This window comes from Lycorma delicatula, chromosome 3 (assembly GCF_047948215.1).
Source record: "Lycorma delicatula isolate Av1 chromosome 3, ASM4794821v1, whole genome shotgun sequence".
Classification (NCBI taxonomy): domain Eukaryota; kingdom Metazoa; phylum Arthropoda; class Insecta; order Hemiptera; family Fulgoridae; genus Lycorma; species Lycorma delicatula.
The window spans coordinates 211,317,263-211,342,091 of record NC_134457.1 but is presented as its reverse complement, the minus strand read 5'-3'; the positions used below and the strand labels follow the sequence as shown (position 1 = coordinate 211,342,091).

The 24,829-nt window shown below is 32.9% G+C and overlaps 1 protein-coding gene across 1 annotated transcript in view; it reads right to left on the bottom strand.

Moving 5' to 3' along the window:
* lft (Limb expression 1 family member lowfat) overlaps positions 1 to 24,829 on the bottom strand; it is a 475,902-nt gene that overhangs the window by 83,616 nt on the left and 367,457 nt on the right. The window contains exon 2 of the mRNA XM_075361449.1: positions 4,014 to 4,177. Coding sequence (XP_075217564.1) covers positions 4,014 to 4,177 — 164 coding nt within the window. The remainder of the gene's footprint in view (positions 1 to 4,013; positions 4,178 to 24,829) is intronic.

The following is a 24,829-nucleotide window of genomic DNA, read 5'->3' as shown; positions in this document are numbered from 1 at the left end:
AACATTTAGACAATTCTAATAAAAACGTATTGAATCGATAAGAATATTTTTCAAAAATAACGGAAGACCCGTTCGTTTAAACTTGATCTTAAACTTGTCAGCGCCGGCCTTCGAGGCGCGAGTGGTAGCGTCTCGGCCTTTCATCCGGAGGTTCCGGGTTCGAATCGCGGTCAGACATAGCATTTCACACGCTACAAAAATTGTCATTTATCTTATCCTCTGAAGCAATACCTAAAGATAGTACCAGAGGTTTAAAAAAAACGGATCCTATAAATACAAATACATTTTAATTTAACGTTTGTTGCTATCAAAAATATCAACAGTTTTTTATTTTATTAAACATTCATCTATTAAATGCCACTAAATTCTGAGAGATACATTTTGTTCGCAAACGTAATTTTACTGCAGAAATGTTCAAAGATCAGTTAACATTGTTATCATTGCTAATTATATAACGTGTTCCTCAAATAATATTTATATACTTAAAATTATTTTACTCGAAATTTTTTTCAGCTATCTTTAAAATTAATTTTCAAAATACATTTGAAAAATTGAAATCAGTTCTGTTCTGTTTTACTGTAAAATTTGAACTAAATGTTTCAGTAGCTGTAATAAAAATATAAAGCGTTGACAGAATAATTTTTATGAGGCGTACGTTTTAACAGACATTCAGGAAATTCTGGCTCCTTCTTAATATCATTGGTTGTCATTACTTTTTGCTTGCATGTCATTTCAATAGAACGTTATTACCTTTCTTTTTTTCCATTTTAGCCTCCGGGAATTACCGTTCAAGTACTACTTCAGAGGATGAATGAGGATGATATGTATGAGTGTAAATGAAGTGTAGTCTTGTACTGTCTCAGGTCGACCATTTCTGAGACGTATGGTTGGTTAATTGAAATCCAACCACCAAAGAACAACCCACAATCAGCTGATTTGGAAGTCGAAAGTTCCAGCGTTCAAGTCCTAGTAAAGACAATTATTTATACACGGATTTGAATACTAGATCGTGGATACCTGTGTTCTTTCTACACTTCATTTACACTCATACATATCATCCTCATTCATCCTCTGAAGTATTATCTAAACGGTAATTACCGGAAGCTAAACAGGAAAAAAGAGAACTACCAAAGAACATCGGTATCCACGATCTAGTACTCAAATCCGTATAAAAGTAACTGCTTTTACTAGGACTTGAACGCTGGAAGACTTGACTTCCAAATCAGCTGATTTGGGAAGACGCGTTCACCACTACACCAACCAGGTAGGTTTAAGAACGTTATTACCAAAATAATTTTTATCTTCAAAATATTTTGTAATAAACTTTTTGATTAATTAAAATTTTTCCGGTTAGTCGTATTTTAATAATGGCATAGTTGTATACAGATCTACAATACAAAATTTTTTTTAGTTTATATCAACACATCCATAGAAGTTACTGTAGAGGGGGCATAAGGAAGACTGAATTAAATTTGAGGGACTTTAATATTTCTTTAATATGAAGTTACAGCTGTAGTCATTCTGGCGATTATAAAAAGTAGTTACATTCTACTAACAAATTTAAAAAAACCGTTAAAATTTTTTTTTAAATCAATAACCACTAGCATCAGAGTATATTTATTATTTTTTGCTTGTTTATAACACTAGATTTTACTTTTAATGTTTTCTTATTAACCTTCAAGCAATTTTTTGATTTTGGTTCAGAATTTCTGATATGTAATTTTAAATTACACCTTTATATTGGTTGTCAGATTAATAGATTAATTTTGTTTAAATAATTATTCAGCATGATTATTACAGAAACTTGCAGGCAAATGAAGAAAAATATATTTGAAAATTTCTTTTCAGTTGATATCGCACTTCGTGCAAAGTTGCGAACAATTTTTTTGAGAAAACGGCCTCTATAATCAATCATTTTGATTTTTTCAACACGCCATAAAAATTTTTTGCGATTTTATGTCGTAAAAAATATACATAATACATATTTCGTATTAAAAATATTATCATATTTTCATTGCGGTTTAAATATTATTCTCATATCGATCGGAACACGGCTGTGGGAAGTCATTGAGACAACAACTAATGAACATTTACTGCCATTCAAGAATGAATATTTTTCAGTCTAATGATCAGCAAATCAGTCTTTCTACTGCTCATTACAGGTACTTCATGTGTAAACAGTTTTTTTGATTTTCATGAAAATTAATAAAAAAAATCGGGTGGGGCTGTGTCGGGGCGCATGGTCGTTGATTTAACGTGAAATGTTACAGACCTTGGATGAAGTTCCTCCGAGCTACAGGACCGACTTATCTGTAGAGTTAAATGGGAGAGCCACCGTCGTATTTTCTGAACAAAACTGAAAGGCTCCATGGAAAATTTTGGTTCCTTCATTTGGCCAATTCTACAGATAAATTGGTCGGACTGTATGTCAACGAGTTGCTTTTAGTGTATCGGATTAAAATAAAAACGAGACATTGACTGCGTATTAAATTTAATTTTAACATAAAACACACTAAATGGTACGTGATATGTATTTCGAATAATATTTTACGACACTGTCTTTCTTGCGAAGAATTCGATACACCGGAACACGTCGTGTTCGACTGCTGGACGTGAGCTACTGAACGTCGCTGCTGTGAGTTGGTGACTAGGCCCCTTACAGTTAACACAATCATAGACTGTATGTCATCGCGGGCAGAGGTTTCGTGCGGCAAATGACTTTGTGACACGGATACGCCAGCACAAAGCCAGGGAGAATGAGACGGCGAGGGGCTGAGGAACAGCCCCCTGCGGAGCTACCGTTCGTCTGTGCTTGCACGGATGAACGGCAGTGATCAGGCACTGAGGTTCTCTCATCCTTCGCGAGAAATACCGAGATCCGGTGCGAGTGCCATGTACCCTGTACATGGCACTCACTAGAGGCATTGGCGTCAAGACCGAGCCCCGGCTTCTGATGTGGAGTACAGAACGACATAGTCGGGCTTGGATACCCCGCCCTAGGGGTTAGAGGCAGGCAATAACAAGATCTAACCGACGAGCTGACAGTCAGACTAGACTTATGGTTGGCTGACGCGGAGGCTCGTTTGAGTAGACAACCTCCTGGGCGGCTATGCTTTGCTTTGTTATGGATCCGGCCAGGGGGTAGGGTGAAAAAAAAATATTTGACGACAGTTTTCTTCTACATCGGTCTGTGATATGAGAAGTACGAGACATAAGGCATAATAAGCAGCGGTAGAGGTGCTCACGCCGTCGGCGACGTTCACTGAGCGCGCCGTTCCGACGCTCCCGAAAAAGTCTCGCTCGCTCGGCAGCGGGCATATTCGGTTACTTGTGCGTGGCCCACAACCTCCCCTTTCCAACGATATGCGTAATTTATAATTTCGGTTGGCTTTCTGAATTTTTATATTTTCTTACATGTTTACTTTAATTTTTTACGTATAAATATTGTTTAAAACACACTTATTACTTAAATCGATCTATCTCGACAAAATTTAAACAAAAACACTAGAATCGCCGCGCTATCACGTCTAAGTCGTGGGCTATACTGAATGAAAATGCGAGAGCGCCAGTTTTGGCCGATCTGCGCTGTACGCCCTCTCCGTCAACCCGCTCGCCAGTAACGCAAAATCAAAGTTGTATCGGCAAGCTGACCGGGTAAGTTATAAAATGACACCGCATCTACGTCTCTGAAACTAATAGTTAGGGAATTATGAAGGCAGAACGATATAGACCTCTTCGTTACGCTGCAAATTTCTGTTCTGGTACCCGTATGTTTCGGTGTGATTTTAAAGACTTTTCACGTCAAAAAAAGGTTACCTTGTCTCTTTTGGTACAAATTCATCAAAAAAAATTTGACCGTACTTTTGGGGATCGGAGCAAAGCTATCTGTAGGGCTAGTTTAGTTTCATAGCGAAATTAATTCTTAATACATTTTTTATTTAAATTCATTAAATCATACCCGATTAGATTATTAGCTTATTACATAAGAAATATTTAAATTGAATTTAACTTACTTGAAAACTGCCAAAACATGAGCCTCCTGGTAGAGTAACATAACAAACGTAAGGTGCGCTGGCAGACGGTACCGATTCATATATGACTAGGGCACCATTCCTTAAATCTGCACCTCTCGTTTGTTTCATCTGCCAAAACTCTTGTAAAGCCTCTACTACATCAACTGTAACAAAAAAAAAAAAAGATGAGTAATGTACGGAAATATAGCTTGTAAAAATCAGAATAATCGTGTTTTTTGTAATTACATGTATATTTATAAATTTTTTGCTTATAATTCAAGAACGCCTGGACGGATCTTAATGATCAGTTAACCAATATATTTATTTAATTAATTGATTAAATGCAATTATCCAGATGATTATAATTAACCATCCCAATTCACTTCTATCGGTTAGAAACTTGAACTCTCCTTCAAACAGACTTGACTCGGCTAGAGGTTTTCTAAATGTGGTGCCTTCGGCAGATGATACGGATCTGACTTTATGACCGTAACCGGAATGAAGTTATCAGATTTAGATACGGGCAATAACCAACCGTTGAAGAGTAGATCCAAACGCGGAGGCTGAGATGGTTCTGTCATGTGTGCCGGATGGACCCTGCTCGCTTGCCGCAAAGACTCCTCTGTAGGCAACGTCCTACTTAGTGAAAGATTCAAAGATCTGCGCCAAAGAAAACTTGGATAAAACAAGTTGCAGATGACCTGAGGATTCCTCGAATTGACCTCGACCAATCCAGGATCATCGCTATGTACCGTAAAGCATGGAAAAGCGTTGTGAGCAAAGTTCGGAATCCTACGGGACCCACAGAAGCGTATTGGTTGTGCGGCCAGTCGCCCCTTCCAGTCATCAGCTGGGGATCAAAGTAGAGAAGAAGAACAAGGATGTATTTATTTAACTGTTAGGAAGTTTTTAAACGAAAATTTATCCAGATTACTCAAATATTGATCGAAAAATAAGGATTATAATGAAAACTTGACGAATCTTTCAGTCTTTCTTTTCGTGAAGAAATATTGTAAACTGGTGTCTAAATCATGTTCTGTTGAAGAAAGATGAATAACTACCCTCGAAAATATGATTAAGAAAGTCGAATGGGCTTTATTCTAGAATTTCGATATCAAAATTTGATTAAGGGTTCCCAAAATATCAACGGTCTAATACAGAGATTTATTGTTTTATAATGAAGTAGGAGACTGATGTATTTTTAATGAAATTGATCAATAAAATAGAAGCCAAATCGCTGACAACTTATTAGACGTAAATTTTATTGAGGAAGTTCTTTCGGCTACAACATCGCATAAAAATAAAAATTTTTTTAAGTTTAATTTTAGAAAGATTTAGATGTAAATTTTTCAGAAACTAAATTGATATGCCCAATGTCTCAATACGTACCAATTATCATGTAAGCTCATTTATATTGATTTTTTGTATTTTTTTTTCTCTTTTTGTGAAATTATTCATGAAGTTTAAAACCTGGTTTAAAGAAAAATTTGGATAATGAAGTGATTTTAACCAGGAATATAAATTTATAAAATTGAAATTCTAGTTTTCCATGGAAATTTAGTATTCACTACTGATTCCTTTTCCAGGAAAAACCGCTACCTTTTTTATGAATCTGTTTTTAAATTTACATTCTAAGGATATATTTTAACAACATAAAAATTCAACAGACTATAATTATATTTAAAATAACTTCCCTTGGAATTTTCTTCTTTTATTTATGAGAGAAAACGATGATTTTTATCCTTCATTTGACAAATATTGTTTATGATTTATATAAGCAATTTTATTAAAAATTTCAAGCATGATAGGTCAAATTTTAATGTATTTTTATATGGTTTTTTTTATTATTACGATAGGGGGTTTCTTTGCCTATTCTTTTTAAGGATTTTTCTAAAATCATTAGCTTTAATCATAAGGTGCGGATTTAAGACGCAGTTATTCTGATGTTTAAGAATATGAGGACGGAATATATAAAAGACTGCAAAACCTGTGAAGGTACAAAATTATAAATAAATTTATTACAAGTTTTTTTTTTTTTTTTTACCGACTTCTCGAATAAAGTACGGTATATTACTTTTGGTAGAATTGTGGGACTGGGGGGTGAAATTGAACTTTAACTATGTTTTAAGATATAAGGAGTATGAAAATACCATCCACTTATATTATAATTTCCTTATTTATATATATATATTTATATATATATATATATATATATATATATATATATATATACAGGGTCTGACAAATAAACCTGACGATTTTTGAGGGATAATAATTAAACTGTGTTTCGTACTATTAAAAAATTTAATATATCAAATTAAAGATAAATTTTTGCCATTTATAGTGAATTACTGACATAGATTATTTTTTATTTGAATATTATGTCGTCAAAATGTTTTCCATTATTCCTCACACATTCACTTAACCTCATTCTAAAATTTGACATTGCTCGCTCAATCATCACTTGTGGAACTGCTTCAATTTCACGTTGAATGGCCTCCTTGAGATCTGCAATTGACTGTGGTCGACTACTGAAGACTTTATGTTTGAGATATCCAGACAGAAAAAAATCACAAACAACCAAATTAGGTGAACGCGTTGGCCAAGGAATTTCGCCAAATCGGGAAATCAAACGTCCAGGAAAGGTTTTTCGCAGAACATCCATTGCGATTCTCGCCGTATCGGCGGTGGCACCATCCTGTTGAAACCAAATTTCAAGTCCTTAAAAGTCATTCAGTTTCGGTCGCAGAAATTCATTCAACATGTTTACGTATCGATGAGATGTTACTGTTACTGCGATTTAACTCCTCAAAAAAATACGGGCCAATTATGCCGAACTTTGAAACCGCACACCACACTGTAACATATTGACTGTGAAGTGGTTTTTCAAGAATTTGTCGTGGATTATGCGAAGCCCAATAACGGTAATTTTATTTATTCACAAATCCTGACAGATGCAAATGTGTCTCGTCACTTAAAAGAATAATGGCATCCCGATGGACATTTTCGAGGATGATCTCGCAAGCTGCTTTGCGAGACGCCCAATCATTTGCATTAAGTTGCTGCACTAACATAATCTTATACGGATGGAATTTCAGGTCAACATGAAGAATTCGTCGTACACTTCGATCAGAAATGGCTAGCGCAGGAGCATGTCTCGCTGCTGAACGTCGTGGAGATGCGTAACAGCTAATCTTACAGCGTTAATGTTTTCAGGCGTTCTCACAGTCCGTTTTCAGCCTGTTAGTTTCATTTTTAAAGCAGACGATGTGTTCCTAAAACTCTTCACCCGCAACAATATCGTATTCCTACTAGGAACAAACGCGTGTCGATTTAAATTGAAATGTCTACGAAATAAACGCTGTTACAATAACAGTCATTATTTTTAAAAGAGGCTTCAATCACAAACGCTCGTTGTTCACCCGATTACGACATACTGGCTACTGAAATAGCATGAATAGACCTGTCGATGTACAACACTCCCGCCTTCTCATTGACAGTGGTGCCAACATAAGAATTACTACAAAATCGTCAGATTTATATGCCGGACCCTGAATATATATATATATTTATATACACGCAGGCGTATTTATAAGATTTGCAGCTCGAAAATCTCCAAAAATACTTGATCAATTTGATTGAAATTTAGATATGCTGTAATAGTGTATTTTAAGTTGTGCATGCGAGAGTTTGAAGAACATTGGTTAAGTAGTTCTCGAGTTATGTTTGAAAATTTAAACATATGTTCGAAAAATCGTTTAAACGTTTGACAATTTTGTGGGTCGAAGATCTCAAAAACTTGATCAATATCATTGAAATTTAGCTATGCTGTAGTAGTTTGTCTTAAGTTGTGGTAATGAAAATTTTATGAAGATTGGTTGAGTCGTTCTTCAATTACGCTAAATTTAAAGTCGACAACAGACAACATAACCTTAATTTGAAGTTATGTTGACTTAGCATTAGTGTATTTTTCATTTACGCTTATGCAGTGAGTGAGTTTAATCTTAATGCTAGAGTCTATTCGTTAATCTAACGTATGTAGTGCGTTGTACTCTGAAAATCAGTCGTCCTGATTGCGAAGTAGTGAGGGCGTAGGAAACGAAAATTCGGTTTTCTTGCGCAGAACTGTATAAGAATTTTATTTTTTAAATTTTATTCATAAGTTAAAATTAAATAATTTATATTTGTGGAAAGTTAAGAAAATGTTTTCATATATTTTTAAAGCTATAATAATCCACTTGTAGTGATTTTTCAATCAGCTTACTTATCTAAGAATATTTCTGTTCGTTGACGGTTACACTTATTAACTGTTACGGTACAAAGTTATTTTATTCTCATTAAATTACGTACGCTTAAATAAAATAATTTTACAATACACGATACATAAATATGAAAGTGTAAATAAATAAAAAAATAAACATAAATAATTGTTGAAAATTTTTCTTTGCCCTAAAAGGGGTCAGCCCTTAATTAACATTCACTCATTCATTTAAGAAGGGGGATAGGGTGATGGATGTAGAATATACATGGCTTGAGGCGGTGAACGGTACTTCATCTTTGTGTAGAGGAAGTGTTAAGGTACCAGCCAGGTATAATAGTAGAACTATAGGTTGGTAAGAAAGTGTAGAATACTGTCTAGTAAAACTATAAGATTGGCGGCCACCATCTCAATATACGTATGCTACGCTTTACAGTTATGTAACGAGCACCACCCTCTTTATTATCATAAACCTTCAACTAACCGTTTTTTTTTTTGTTTTTTTTTATAACATACTGTAAGAAAGTGAAATTATTCAAACATGTTTTTTTCTTTTTAATTTATAATACACTTACATAATTACATAAGCACACCTTAAATTAAATCCATTTATATAATACGTAATATTAATATCAGTTTTTTAGAATTATTATTTTATTACTGTTAAATATTTATATTTGTACTTCCTGTCATAAATAATGATCTATTAAATAAACAAAACAAATAAAATATGAACAAACATACAATAAATACTTTTCTTAAAAGATTATATTTTTAACATTTAAATTCCTCTTACACAAAATATTTTTTTAATAGTAAAAAAGTATAACGTTTTGTATTATATTTATAATTAGCAAAAGGCTGGGATTAGAAAATACGAAATTACGTGGAATTTTATACAAAATAACGAAAATTCAATAAAAAATTAGAGGTTATAATTTCAAATAAATAGAAATAAAAATATTTTTTACAAATTTAATTTTTTAAATTTTTTGTCTTCAGTCATTTGCCTGGTTTGGTGCAGCTCTCCAAGATTCTCATCAAGTGCTAGTCGTTTCAGTTCAGTATATACCCAACATCTTACATCCCTAACAATTTTTTTTTACATAATCCAAACGTTGCTTGCCTGCACAATTTTTTCCTTCTACCTACCTGTCTCTCCAATATTAAAGCGACTATTCCAGGATGCCTTAATATGCGGCCTATAAGTCTGTCTCTTCTTTTAACTATTTATTTCCAACTGTTTCTTTCTTCTTCAATTTGCCGCAACACCTCTTAATTTGTCACTTTATCCGCCCATCTGATTTTTAACATTCTCCTGTAGTACCACATTTCAAAAGCTTCTAATCTATTCTTCTCGGGTACTCCGATCGTCCAAGTTTCACTTCCGTATAAAGCTATGCTCCAAACATATGTTTTCAAAAATGTTTTCCTGACGTTTAGACTAATTTTTGATGTAAACAAATTATATTTCTGTCTGAAAGCTCGTTTCACCTGTACTATTCGGCTTTTTATTTCGCTCCTGCTTCGTCCATCTTTAGTAATTCTACATCCCAAATAACAAAATTCTTCTACCTCCGTAATCATTTCTACTACATTTCATTACTTTCGTTTTGTTCTTGCTTATTTTCATCCTGTATTTCTGCGTAGAAATTCATCCATGCCGTTCATTGTTCCTTCTAAATCTTTTTTACTCTCAGATAGAATTACTATATCATCAGCAAATCGTAGCATCTTCATCTTTTCAACTTGTACTGTTACTCCGGATCTAAATTGTTCTTTAACATCATTAACTGCTAGTTCTATGTAAAGATTAAAAAGTAACGGTGATAGGGAACATCCTTGTCGGACTCCCTTTCTTATTTCTGCTTCTTTCTTATGTTCTTCAATTATTACTGTTGCTGTTTGGTTCCTGTAAATGTTAGCAACTGTTCTTTTATCTCTGTAGTTGAACCCTAATTTTTTTTTAAATGCTGAACATCTTATTTCAGTCTACATTATCGAATGTCTTTTCTAGTTCTATAAATGCCAAGTATGTTGGTTTGGTTTTCTTTAATCTTCCTTCTACTATTAATCTTTTTTTTATTTTATTTTTTTTTATATTCCCACCTACTCCTCTGGAACGGATCTACAATCAAGTTTGACTCGCGCCAGAGGAGTGTCCTTTACTCTAGCTCGCCTCCCCGCCCGCTGGCTGTATGTCCGGCACGGCAGGTCAGTTCACCGGTTAGCTCTTTTATTTCGTAGGTGGAAATTCCACCTACGACAAGCCGTCATCAGCGAGCGGTTTCTTCTTGACGAGCTTCCTCATCTTTCTTCTTTATAACTGCGGTTATAAACGACGAGATCACATTAAAGTTATCCTCGTTAAGTAGCATTTTATCCACCACATTCTCCGTAGATAATGGCCCTATACGTCTTACACAGGATTGCCTGCTTTCAGTCCAACGGTTACATTCAAATACTACATGTTCAGGGGAATCATAAGCCTCACAGTAAGGACAGTTGTTGTTATCTACCCTTAGTCTCGCACATAAATAGGACCTGAACGACCCATGCCCTGTAAAAAATTGCGTTATCCAGTAATTTATGTCCCCGAACTTCCTTTCTATCCATGGTCGGATCAAAGGTATCAAACGATGTGTTCATCGTCCCGTGTTGGCTACATCCCAACGATGTTGCCAATTACGCAGCATCTCTTCATATGCTTCTTTAGGAGGTTGTCCACATGTTATACTCACTCGCATCTCCGCCAGTTGTTTAAGCGGAGGAACTCCTGCAATTACGAGTACTGCCTCGGTGGAGACTGAAGAATATGCGCATATCACTCTTAAGCCCATGCGCCGTTGAATTCCTTCAAGGGCTCTTCTGTTCTTGTCGGCACGCAGAGCTCTTTCCCAGACTTGTATACCGTAAAGTAAGATGGAATTAACTACGTGAGCGTAAATCTTACGCTTCGCAGTTCTGGATCCTGTCATATTACCGAGTAATCTGCTAAGATTTTTGACCGTACATTCAGCTCGTTTACGTATTTCATTCACGTGTGCCGTAAAACTCCTCCTCTTGTCAAGCCAGATCCCTAAATATTTGGCTGAAGTCTGTTGCTGGACAAGATTACCCCCTACTCGAATTAGGATGTCAGATATTCTCCTACGACCTGTCATGACTGTCATGACATAAATTGTTTCCCTTGTCTCTATACTTTTCCTGAAACCAAAATAGTCTTCTACTAACACTTCTTCCACTCTCCTCTCAATTCTTCTGTACAAAATTCTAGTTACGATTTTTTGGTGCATGACTACTTAAGCTAATTGTTCTGCATTATTCTCTTTTATCTGCTTCTACAAATTTATAAAAAATGAAACATTATATCCGATTCATTGTATTAAAACTTACTCCAGTTTATAGTAAAACAAACTGAATCTAGCGTTCGTTTGACATTCATTTAAATAGAATAATTGAATGTGTACATCATTTTAGTTTCCTTATATGTCTTTATATTTGCGTTGACAGTAGTAATTTACCACACATTTATGCGTTTAACATCATGTTCAAACGATTAGTTAACATCTATTATCAGCAACATCACAATAATAAATAATGCACTTTTTAAATTTCATCCATAACCGAAATGCAAAATTTAAATTTTATTGAAATATCAATAATACTCTTATTTTATGTCAATTAAATCTGTCTCACACACATACACACACACACACACACACACACACACACACACACACACACACACACACACACACACACACACAACACACACATTTAGATAAAATTAATAGAAAATATTTATTTAATTCGAAAATTATTTTATTAAAGTTTTTTTACTATTAGGTGTACAGAATCAGGTTGAAGACAGTGTTTAAATATCTATTCTGTCATATGTATGTGTATATGTGTACTTTAGATAGAATTATTTATTCTGTGCAAAGATAGAACATAACAAAATTATCATTCGAAATTTCAGTTAAGTGCATTTAAAAACATCTATACCAGATTTCCTATAGTAGATTTTTCATCAAGATGTATATTTAACTGAAAGATTTTTTGTCAAACCCTGCAATATTTATGTAAAAAAAAAAAAAAAACATAACACGTAAGAAGGATTATATACAATCTTACATGGCCAAACATACAACCTAGCTTCTTGGTGTAAACGTGGGAAAACAAGAAACTATACTTTTTGTAAAAATTACATAAAAAAAATTATTTTTTTTTTTAATGTAGAAAAGTGATTAAAGCATGAAACATAATAAAAAATTTAATAATGAATTTTTCAAAATATAATATTGTAAGAAGAAAAAACCACTCAACCAGGTGGCTGAGCTCTTTTCGATACATCTTCACTCAACATACAACTCGATTAAGCATAGTACAGCTTTGTTTAATTTACATTTATCTAATATACAATTTCGATTTATTTTTTTCAGTCCTCTGTGGCGAAGTAATAACCTACCTGCCTTTCATCCGCTGAATTAGAATTCCCTGTAAGGACTGGCATTTTTCATAAGCTGCAAAGATTATTTATCCAAGTGAAACTAAAATGATAATCCTTTGTTTAGTATGGTTTAACTTTCTGTATTAACTGACCTTAGTAAGTAGACACATGAAATATAAGTCAGTCCTATCCTAATTAAAGAGTACATTAATAATTGATAACAAATGACACGATTTTTTATTTTTATTTTGGTTAATAACCAAAATAATGAATAATAATTATTTTGCTACGTGATGTAAGTCGTAGAATATTTATTAAAATTTTAATTAAAGATATAAACGTGTTAATATTTATTAAGCAATTTGCAATTTAAACTAAGTTAATAAAAATAAAATATAAAAAAAAATTAAGTAGAACAAACCTTTTTTTAATTGTTTTTTTTATTCTTCAAGAAAAATTAAACAGTATTAGTTTTTTCATCAAGGTTTCATTCAAACTGAATTTTTTTAAGTTTATTTTATTTAAGAATTGTTAGTTTTATTTGAAATAAGATATACTTACAAAAAAAAAAATTCTCGTATAAAAAATAAGGCAAACAAACTAACGCAAAAAGCGAAATGCTGCATGTTGATTAGGAATAAGAAGATTAAAAAAAAAAAAAAAATCTGATGTGGACACCACATGATATTCTCCCACGCCTATTATGTAAATTACATATACACATTTTTAAAAGTACATAAACTTTTATTCCACTAATAACTTCTAATTTTTTTCATATATATATTTTTTTTATTGTTATTATTGAATTAATATTTATTGTAAAACTTTTTATAATAAAAAAAAAAAAAAAACGTTACAGAAAAAGGAAAGTCGTTGAATTCGAAAAATGATCCCGTTCGAAAAATTTCCATATTAAGATCAACATTCCATTAATTAAAATTCTATTTGGCTAAAACTTGGAATCAATGAAAATAAGTTCCACTTATGATATATCGTTGAAAAACTCTCAATAAGGGTTTACTACTGCAGTTAAGAAAGGTTCCAAAATCCAAATGTTTTGATTTTGGCCGTTTTTGGACATTTTTGATCCAGTCGATTGCAATCAAAAGGGGAGGTGCATAACTAGATGTTACAATAGTCCTTAATCCAAAATTTCAACATCCTATGGCTAATTGTTTTTGAGTTATGCAAGATACATACGTACGTACGTACAGACGTCACGCCGAAACTAGTCAAAATGGATTCAGGGATGATCAAAATGGATATTTCCGTTGAAATATGGATTCAGAAATTTTTCGGTATCACAATATTTCCTTTACTTCGCAGAAGGAAGTAATAATTATATAAAGAGAACTATTTCAAGCATGAAGTATTTCCTAATACATACTTCTTGTTAATAAAATGAATTACTGCTTCATTCTCGTTGGAATGCAGAAGGACGAATTTTTCAAATAGATTTTTCTAAAATTTTTATTTGAAAATACTTTATGTGAATTACACTAAAATTCCATTACTAAATAACTTTTTTTGTCAGTAAAGTTAATTTTATTTACTATCATTTTCAGTTAACCGGATCCATAAGTTAATTTGATTACAATAAATAAATTACATGCAAAGAAAAGTCTTCATTGAAACCTCTCAAGAATTATTAATGCAAACGTATGTGGGAAAGAACTGACTGATAGATTATACAACCTGGTGTTCAATATTTACGAAAAAGGGGAAGTTCCGTCAGATTTCAAAAAGAGTGTTATAGTCATGATACCAAAGAAAGCAGAAGCAGATAAATGTGAAGAATACAGAACAATTAGTTTAACTAGCCATGTATCAAAAATCTTAACTAGAATTCTGTACAGAAGAATGGAGAAGAGAGTGGAACAAATGTTAGCAGAAGACCAATTTGGTTTCAGGAAAAGTATTGCAACAAGGGAAGCAATTTTAGCGCTCAGATTAATAGTAGAACGAAGATTAAAGAAAAACAAACCAACACACTTGGCATTTATAGACCAAGGCATTCGATAACGTAGACTGGAATAAAATGTTTAGCATTTTAAAAAAATTATGGTTGAAGTACAGAGATAGAAGAACGATTGCTAACATTTACAGGAAACAAACAGCAACAGTAATAATTGAAGAACATAAGAAAGAAACCGCATTAAAAAATGGAGTCCGACAAGTATGTTCCCTATTCCTGTTACTTTTTAATCTTTTCATAGAACTAGCAGTTAATGATGTTAAAGAATAATTTAGATCCGGAGTAACAGTACAAGGTGAAAAGATAAAGATGCTACGATTTGCTGATGATATAGTAATTCTACCTGAGAGTAAAAAAGATTTAGAAGAAACAATGAATGGCATGAATGATGTCCTACCCAAGAACTACCGCAGGAAAATAAACAAGAAAAAAACGAAAGTAATGAAATGTAGAAATAATGAGAAAAGATTACAGAGGTAGATGAATTTTGTTATTTGGGAAGCAGAATTACTAAAGATGGACGAAGCAGGAGCGATATAAAATCCCGAATAGCACAGGCGAATCGAGCCTTCAGTCAGAAATATAATTTTTTACATTAAAAATTAATTTAAACGTCAGGAAAATATTTCTGAAAGTTATATCTTTGGAGCGTGGAAGTGAAACTTGGACGATCGGAGTTCCTGAGAAGAAAAGATTAGAAGCTTTTGAAATGTGGTGCTACAGGAGAATGTTAAAAATCAGATGACTGGATAAAGTGACAAATTAAGAGGTGTTGCGGGAAATTGAAGAAGAAAGAAACAGTTGGAAATATATAGTTAAAAGAAGAGACAGACTTATAAGCCGCATATTAATGCATCCTGGAATAGTCGCTTTAATATTGGAGAGATAGGTAGAAGGAAAAAATTGTACAGGCAGGCAACGTTTGGAATATGTAAAACAAATTGTTAGGGGTGTAGGATGTAGGGCTTATACCGAAATTAAACAACTAGCACTTGTAGGGAATCTCGGAGAGCTGCATAAAACCAGTCAATTGACTAAAGTCAAAAAACAAGTATATATACCTATAATTGACTTTATAAAATTTATTTATAATCATACAAAAATAAACAGGATTGTTTTTTTTTTATTTTTTTTTTTTAATACAGAGAGCGGTTGATACAATGATGGTGTAAAGAATCTAAGTAGTGTGTACAAAAGTTTTTATATGAAGAACTGGTTCATTATAAGATGAACTAACTGTTGCATGTTCTTATGGTAAAACCTTTTTTTTATGTGATGAGTTATATTTACTGATATTGAAGTCAAATAAATGAGAACAATATAAAAATGTACTTATTAAATTAATAATTTATGGGGAAGTATTAAAAAAAATGTTAATGATAAAAAATGATAAATATTTATAAAGTAAAAATTAAATAAATAAAATTCTTATTACGCTATTTCATGAAAAAAAGCAAAAAAAAAGATTAGTTAAACTGTACTCTCAATATTAAATACAATAAGAATTTAAAATTTTTTTCAGGTCATCATCTTGTTAGATCAGGACACTTGTAAAGAGACAACGGTCACAAAGTGAGATGAGTCGGTGCAGTAGAATAAAAAACAACTAAGGTCTCGGTGACTCATTGGTCGAATGCATCCGCCTGAAACCGCTCGTCCGTTAATTTGTCGTCAAATGCAGCGGAGTCACAGCAACAACAACCGATCGGTTTGACAGAAAACCAAAAAAAGAAAAAAAACGCGTTCACTCACAATCGTAACAGCTTGTTTCCTTCCCCACACCATTATCGTCGTATTTTATTTCTAGACTTTTTTATATTCATTTCTTCATCTCCCCGGTTTTAAAAGGCAGGTAACTCGTCTGTGTATTTTTTAAGGTCGCATTGTTTGTTAATTACTACGGAGAAATGAAGCGGTGTCTGCAATTGGACTCTACAAAGATATACAGAAGACTGGCCAACTGGTTCTTTTAGTTGGGAGGGGTAAGTCTCCACATCTTCCATTGTACTTCACCAATGCATTGCTTATCACCTGACCTCTTGGACAGAATGAACTAACATTTATTTACCTGTGCAACAAATTCAGGTCATATATATATATATATATATATATATATATATATATATATATATATATATATATATATATATATATATAAAGAGCGTTAAAAAATTTTTAATTCTTATAAAATAGATGATTTAAGTTAAAAAAAATATAACAGATCTATTTTTGGACACGATATATTTCAATAAACTAGACGATATTGAAAATACTTAAAACAATTATTCTGTTAAGATTATAATATTATGCGTCTTACTTTAAATCTGTAAATTCATCCGAAAACGTAGATTAAACGCGCGTTAATACTAGTATGATTTATTTAGCAATCAAAATAAGGAATTATGTTTACTTCGTTGTACGAAGTTAAGGAAGTATTGTATTCACGAAAAATTATGGTTTTCAGATTTCAACAGAAATATTCATTTTGACCAACCCTGAATCCATTTTGATTAGTTTCAGCGTGACGTCTGTACGTACGTATGTAGTATGTATCTCGTATAACTCAAAAACGATTAGCCGTAGAATGTTGAAATGTTGGATTTAGGACTGTTGTAACATCTAGTTGTGCACCTTCCCTTTTGATTGGAATCGACTGAACCAAAAGTGTCCAAGAAAGCACAAAATTAAAAAAAAATTTGATTTTGGACTTTTTCTTAACTGCAGTAATAAGCCCTCATTGAGAGCTTTTCAATGATATATCATAAGTGGTACTTATTTTCATCTGTTCCATAGTTACAGCCAAGTAAAATTTTAATTAACGAAATATTTGGATCTTACAAAGGGCTAAGCACTACGGTTCGAATCAGACTTCATCTTCTTTTTTATTAATTTAAATATATTGATTTATAAATAATTATTAACCTCTAATTATAAAAAAAAATCTTTTGCAATAAATAATAATTCAATAACAATAAAAAAAATAAATATGAAAAAATATCAGAAATTAATAAAGAAATAAAATTTTATGTACTCTTCATTTTAAAAAAAAATGTGTTTATGTAATTTAATAGGCGTATATCGAAGTAAGGTGGTATCCACATCAGATTTTTTAGAATCCAATAAATGTTACACATGCTGTGTTGAGCATTTAACACAATCTGTACTGAATTAAAGTAAGTAATGACTTTAATATCAGACTATCATCGTGATCGAACTCTACGTGCGAATTCTTAAAAATGTTTTACATAAAGTAGAAAAACCTTGTTGATTTGAAAAAAAACGTTTTTATAAGAATTTTATTTTAAAAATGATCCCATTCTCTCACTTTCAAACATGGATGGACATTTTCTCAAGAAAATTTACACATTTCTTAAACTGTGCCCTTTTTTATGTCTCATTTGTTTCATACAAAACTTGATTCGAATTAATATCAAAATCTTGATTTACGTAAATCCGGACGTCAGTAATAATTTAAAATCAATTTTAAAACAGGCCCAGCATCTATTTTTAAGAAATTTACAGGAAAAATTACATGTAACCCTGATTAAAATGTTAATTTAAAATAAACAGGAAAGGTTCTTAAAACATTACATTTCTTTTTTGTCTTTACACTCATAAATTTAAACAAAATAATTATTAAGACAGAAGGCTGGGTAAAACAAATATGTTTTTAGAAATTTTATACATATTTTTTTAATTTAAAATTCAGATAAATATTTTCCGTCTTTATTCTAACCTTTCTTTAGACTTTTTTTTGTATACTCATAAAGGTATAGTCTTGTAGCAAAAAAAGGGGGGAGGAGATATTGTGAAGAAAGAATTTAACCAAATAAAAATTTAAATCTACGGTAAATTATTTTCCAGAATTTTGATAGAATATTTCTTATGAGTTTTTTCTGTACGCCAGAAAAGGCATTTCTGCCATTTTATTCCTCATAGTCCAATACACAGCCGCCATATTAACATGGCTCTTGTCAGTTACCGTAGGTAAAGTTGCCGGACATACAAATATATAATTGACTGTCATTTCTTCTTCGTTGCATAGGACGCACTGTTAAGTCTCAGCCACTCCTATTCTGTTTAGATAGTGTCCGAAATAATCGTGTCCAGTGGCTAGCCTAAAACATGCCACTGTTAACGCTCTAGGAAAGTCAGTGGAGGTCGTTTTTTAGGGTTGAGCATTGACGCCCAGTGTTTGTCACCACAATCTAAACTTTGATGCTCTCGCTCTTTCCATGAAAGCACTGCAGACCATTCGTTTCGCACTATGCAACAGGCAGGATGGGCTGTGGTTGGCATCCACTCTCACAGGCGATCCGCTTGTTTATTCCTTTAAGTGGTACAAGGAGGAAAGCCATTTAATTCAACATAATTAAAAAAAAAAAGTTCTAAACATTATTTTACTAAAAAGTTTAATAAAAAAACGTTATATTAATGTTATTAAAAATTATTTTTGAGGGGAAATATCGCAGTATAAAATTTTACCTCAAACAATCCAAAACTTACATTCTCAACTTACAATTTACCTATTTTTATTTTTAATAAATCATATTATTACATTCATTGCTGGCAACTGAATACTTAAAGAGTTTCATATTTCTGATAATATTTACTGGAATGGTTAAAAAATAATTAAAAAAGGAATTTAACAAAATTCTAAAGGTTTAAATCGTGTAAACAATTAAATACGTTATCTGATGTAGAAACGAAATTTTAAGAATAAATTATAAATGTAATTCAATAAATAATCAAATTTTAGGGACCAGATTTAACATTAAAATTTAAATAAATAACTTCTAGAAAGGTATAAAATGTGTAATTTTATTTTTATATAAAATAACATTGTAAGGATACTTTCACAATTTATTTTATTTGTAAAAAGAAAAAATGATTAAAACAAATATTTATAAGCTTTGTTTTTTTACGCATAATTAATAAGCAGATATAACAGTTATGGTGTTGGTTATGTAACAAGTTGTCACCTACTGACTTCTTTACGACGTGAAAGGAAAATATAACCGACGATTTAGTAAGTAATATAGTGATTGTGAAATCAAACACTTTATTTAATACCTCATAAAATAATGAAATTTATTTACTTTATCCCTAAATAATAATTTACTTAGAAATATTAAGTGTAAAAATGAAATAGAGATAAATTGAAATTATTTACTTTCGTTAAATTAATATGAGATTTTTATCGACAAAATTAATAAGATCGTAACTAAATCTTAAGTACATGGGAAATTCAGTTCACATCCTCATTAATTCATTCATTAATCTTTTTTCTCGTAGAAGAATCGTTTTGTTGTGTAACTTCATGTACTGTACAACAAATTTCATTTGAAAGCAAGCTAGCAAAATATTGTATCTCTGTGTGTGCGTGTGCGCGTACTCTATTTTTTTTTTTATTTGCTCGATGAATTAATTTACCTCAGAAGCTTACAGAGATGCATGCAAATGGAAATATAAAAATGAATATTTGAAGCGTATGAAATATATCATGCCTGGATTCAAACCCTGGATGATCCCTGGATGAAAGATGGAGACGCTAACCCTTAACTATAAAAATCGGCTTTTATATAGATATATATGTATATATATTTTTTTTAATCAAGTTTTACTCGCAGGAAATTAATTAGAGACAACATTGTTGCCAATTTAACCGGGGACACAAGTAGCAATAACGAGGGTAAAATTATGGACTCCCAATTAGTTTCATGGCAGACTGTACCCATATCTCGAAGATGTAGACCACAGAATCCCAACAATGACTCTAATAATTTATCTTCGTCGAGACAAATTGATGCTGGTAAAAGATACCAGCATCAATGTGAGCCAGATGAAAACTATCAGACCTTTCTTATTGAGCTGTATGGGATCACTGACATTCTGAGGCTTTATGAACTAGTGAAAATAGTTGTAACAAAGGGCGATTACAATGTGCGGCTAGTCGGTGTCAAACAACTCCAAATTGTTTCAAAGGATATTGAGATGTACAAAAAGATTCATATTGGTTCTGTATGAAGGGTGAGCAAGGGTTATTTGGACATACGTTCACAAGAAAGGACCAAAAATCCTTTCGATTTGTTGTCAGGAACCTACACTACTCCATCTCGGAGGAAATGATCAAAGAGGAGATAGAGGAGCATAGTCGTAGAAGCATATTGAATGTAGGTCTTAGAATACCAAAGGAATAGACATCGACTCTCTTTGTAAACCTCGAGCCCTTAGAAAACAATAGAGATAACTAATTAAGTTGAAGTATGTAGCTAACTGGAATGTTTCATTCGAAACACGAAGAAAGCCGCCAGGTTTAGCACAATGCATGCACTGCCAGCAGTACGGGCATACAAAAAATAATTGTTTACGACCCTTCGCTGCGTAAAGTGTGCAGAAGGCCATAGGACAGCGGACTGTCCAAAAAAGGATGGAATTACTCCAACTATTTGTCCTTTATGTCAGTCAGATTACCCGGCCAAGCACAAGAGTTGCCGAGTATATGGGGAAATCCTAGAAAGGACACAGAGGCAAAGAGTGAATCGTAGTTCTGCAAATAATGCTCGAATCAAACCTACGGACTGGCGGTCGTCTGGTTTTTCCTCACGTACTGCAAATTTCCTTCCCTGAGGCGAGGATGGGCTAGGAATTTGGGTGCCGATTCCAGTACTCCCTTGCAGTGATGATGTGGACAAGTTGGAGAAGCTGTCCTCTATATAGACTTCCTAGTCAAACAAACAGGAAGTCTAATCATCTTACTTACCCAAGTGATCATGAAAATCTGCTATTGGCTAGATTTATAAAAATCGTTAAATGGGACATCAATGGTCGAGCTAGCCAACGGGAAGAATTAGAATCTCTATTACTTGTCGAAAACGTCATGTTTTTATCGATAACGATTTTTCTGACCAAAATTACTTTTGGATTCGTGATTTCTTGGTATGTACGACATATAATTCGGATGGCAGGGCACATAGGGGTACTGCGATATTAGTTAAAAGCTCCTTGAGGCATCACCAACTACCTGCGTTCAGCACGTTTCAGATTCACGGTCGAAATCACGGACTGGCTGGTGTTCATCAGATTATCTTCGTACTTAATCCTCCTAGCCATACCATAACGAATGAATATTTCTTAGAATTCTTCGCTACCTTAGGTTTCCGGTTTTTTCACAGGGCACTTAAACGCGAAGCATTCTGTGTGGGGGTTGGCTTGCAACCTCTCGTGATAGAACGTTAAGAAATTCAATCTCAACGTGTCTCAGGATTACAACCTACTTACCGGCCTACAGACCCCCCCCCCCAAAAAAAAAAAAAAAAAAACTGGAATTACTAGATTTTTATGTCACTTCGGGTTTGTCATCTCTAAACACTTCGGTTTGAAATAGCAACGATATGACTTCGAACTACTCATCTGCTCTACTCACCTTAAGTAAGATAGTGATTAGAAAGTAAGAGTCACCTATCCTTCACAACAACAGAACGGATTGGAGCTCATATCGAAGCTTGGTTGAAGAAGAACTTGTCGAATCAGTTCCATTGAAATGTTCTGATGTCGTCGATATGGGAGAGGGAGCCCGGCGATCAACACCTGCGGAGAGATATGAGGGGGAAGTCACGGACTACCCAAGAGAAATTATGATTGTTATTAATACATAGAGGCAACTCAGGAGTGTAGCAATGCTGCAGGAGACCCAAGAACAGAACAACCCGAAACAGGGCTGCGCATAGGTTAAAAAGACTGCTGAGAATAATTAGGAATGATACTTTCAAAGATTATATAGAAAATCTTCCCACTGGGATAGAGACGGAAGCATTCTACGGAATGCTATGATGGATCTTCAACGATCTAAACCATCACTCTCTCCATTGAAAGCGGACCTGTTAACTGAACATTTTAGCAAACATTTCACTCATACGACGAAGGGAGTCCTGATAAGGAAATAGTTGACTTCTTGGAAAGCCAGATAGCCCAATACCTATAAGCCTTTCGATTAGGCCATCTCAACTAACGAGGTGCTACGTATAATCCAGCAGGGGAAACGCTCAAGGAAAACTCTAGGTTTTGACATAATAACTTAAGATATGTTACTTATGCTCCCGGCCATAAAGTACATTACGGACTTCTTTTATTATATCCTTCGAACGTCGTACTTCCTACCCACAAGAATGGAAGTTACCTCAAGTAATCATGATTCTGAAGCGGGGTAAACCTGCTCACGAAGTGTTTTCCTATAAACCAATAAGCCTCCTGTTGATCCTGTCGAAGTTATTTGAGATTGTTTCTTCGAAAGCTGTGTCCGACGTTGGAACAGGAATAAGTTATTCCGGATCATTAATTTGGATTGAGAGGTGGACATTGTACCGTTAAGCAATTGCACAGAGCTGTTAATTCATCACACAATGCCTGCAAGAATATCTGCTCGGCGGCCTTCTTGAAAGTGCAGGAGGCTTTTAACAAGGTCTGGCAGTTTAGTCTACTCCATAAGTTGAAACGCAATTGATTAAAGTTTCGATTTAAGTTATAGAAAGCGATTAAATGGTCATGTGAACTTAATTTTCTAGACAACAGTGAAGACATCCCTCTAATGAAACACCAATACATGCTGGACTTGGTATATGTGAGTGATACAGGTTTGGTATCATACATGATAAAGTCTTTTTATGCCTTAGTGAGGGAAGAGCCTAGCGCCCTTCTATCTCTTTCCGTGAATTTGTTAAGCTATTATTTAGTTTATCTTGATCTAATGTTTACTAATGTAGTGGATTCTTTTTTGGTTTGGTTTTGCAGTAGACTATTGTGATCTTTTGAATCTTTGGAAACCAATTAATGCAAGTGTGTTTATTTATATAGTTTTTTTTATGTAAATGTAGTATATATGTCTTTATTTATATACATAAGCTTTATCGAGGAATTTCGTTGGAAATTCCTCGAAATTCCACTCTTTACGTGCTTTTTTGTAATGTAATTTATTTGTGATTCTTTAATCTGAACCGATGGTAAGTACATAATTTGTAGGAAAAAGAAAACGATTATTCGGTGGTTGTTTAAAAAGAGTATCAGATGTTAATTTTTTTTCTTTGGAAGGATTAGAATCAAAATTCGGAGATTACCAAGTGTTATAGTTTACCGTATTGCGTAGGAGTAATTTCATATTAATAATTACTCCGCTCAGTCTTATTCCACGGACTTATAATATTTCAAAACGCTTTAAACACATTATCATTTCTTATATAACAGAATTTCAATCGCATTAAGTTTCACAAAAAGATAGATGTTTAAGTTTTAAAAAAGACTCGGCCAAGTTTATTTCGGTTTTACAAAAATAAAGTATTGTTTTAATAACCGTTTAAAAAATATATATCCGAAGTTCAATGGAATTTGTTTAACGTTCTGCTAGACTGTTAACAAGAAAAGATATTCAGTTATTAACAATTTCAAAGCTAAATCATGAAAGACGTCTAAGGGCAAGAGTCTAAATTTTACGGACTTTAAAGGCACGTTTATGGATTTTCCAAAAAAATGCTGATAATGATGCCCATAAAAAATCAACAGACTTTATACTGAAACTAGTTTCAATTAACTAAAATGAGTTCTTCAGTCAATTTAGTTACGAATCTTTAAATTAAATATCCAATCTGTTAAATTTTTTTCTTTTCTACTCCTTTTTCCACCCGAGTTGGATCTTTTTGTTTTTTAATTATTACTCAAACTGAAAATTTCGCTTAAAAGTAATGTGGATTAAGATTCAGAATGATATTCTGATCTCTATGAATATCCATAGATATTTAGAACAATGAGAACGCTAATTTAAAAGACATATGACGATTATAATTTGCCTGAACTACAATCTATATACGAAATTTTACTGTTTCAATGACTAAACTCGATTACTTTTACAACGATGTATTTTGTAAATTTAAATTTAAAATATTTTTGATATTCAATCTCTAAAACCAGTTTAAATGTCATCTTTGAATTAGTTATAGTAAAAACTACATTGTTCAATACATTAAAAACCAAAAAAAAAAAAATCATAATCTGTTTCTATATTAAAATATTTATTATGTTTTAAATTAATAAACTGCCAACCACAATTATTAAAATTTAAATTATTATATAGAATGTTC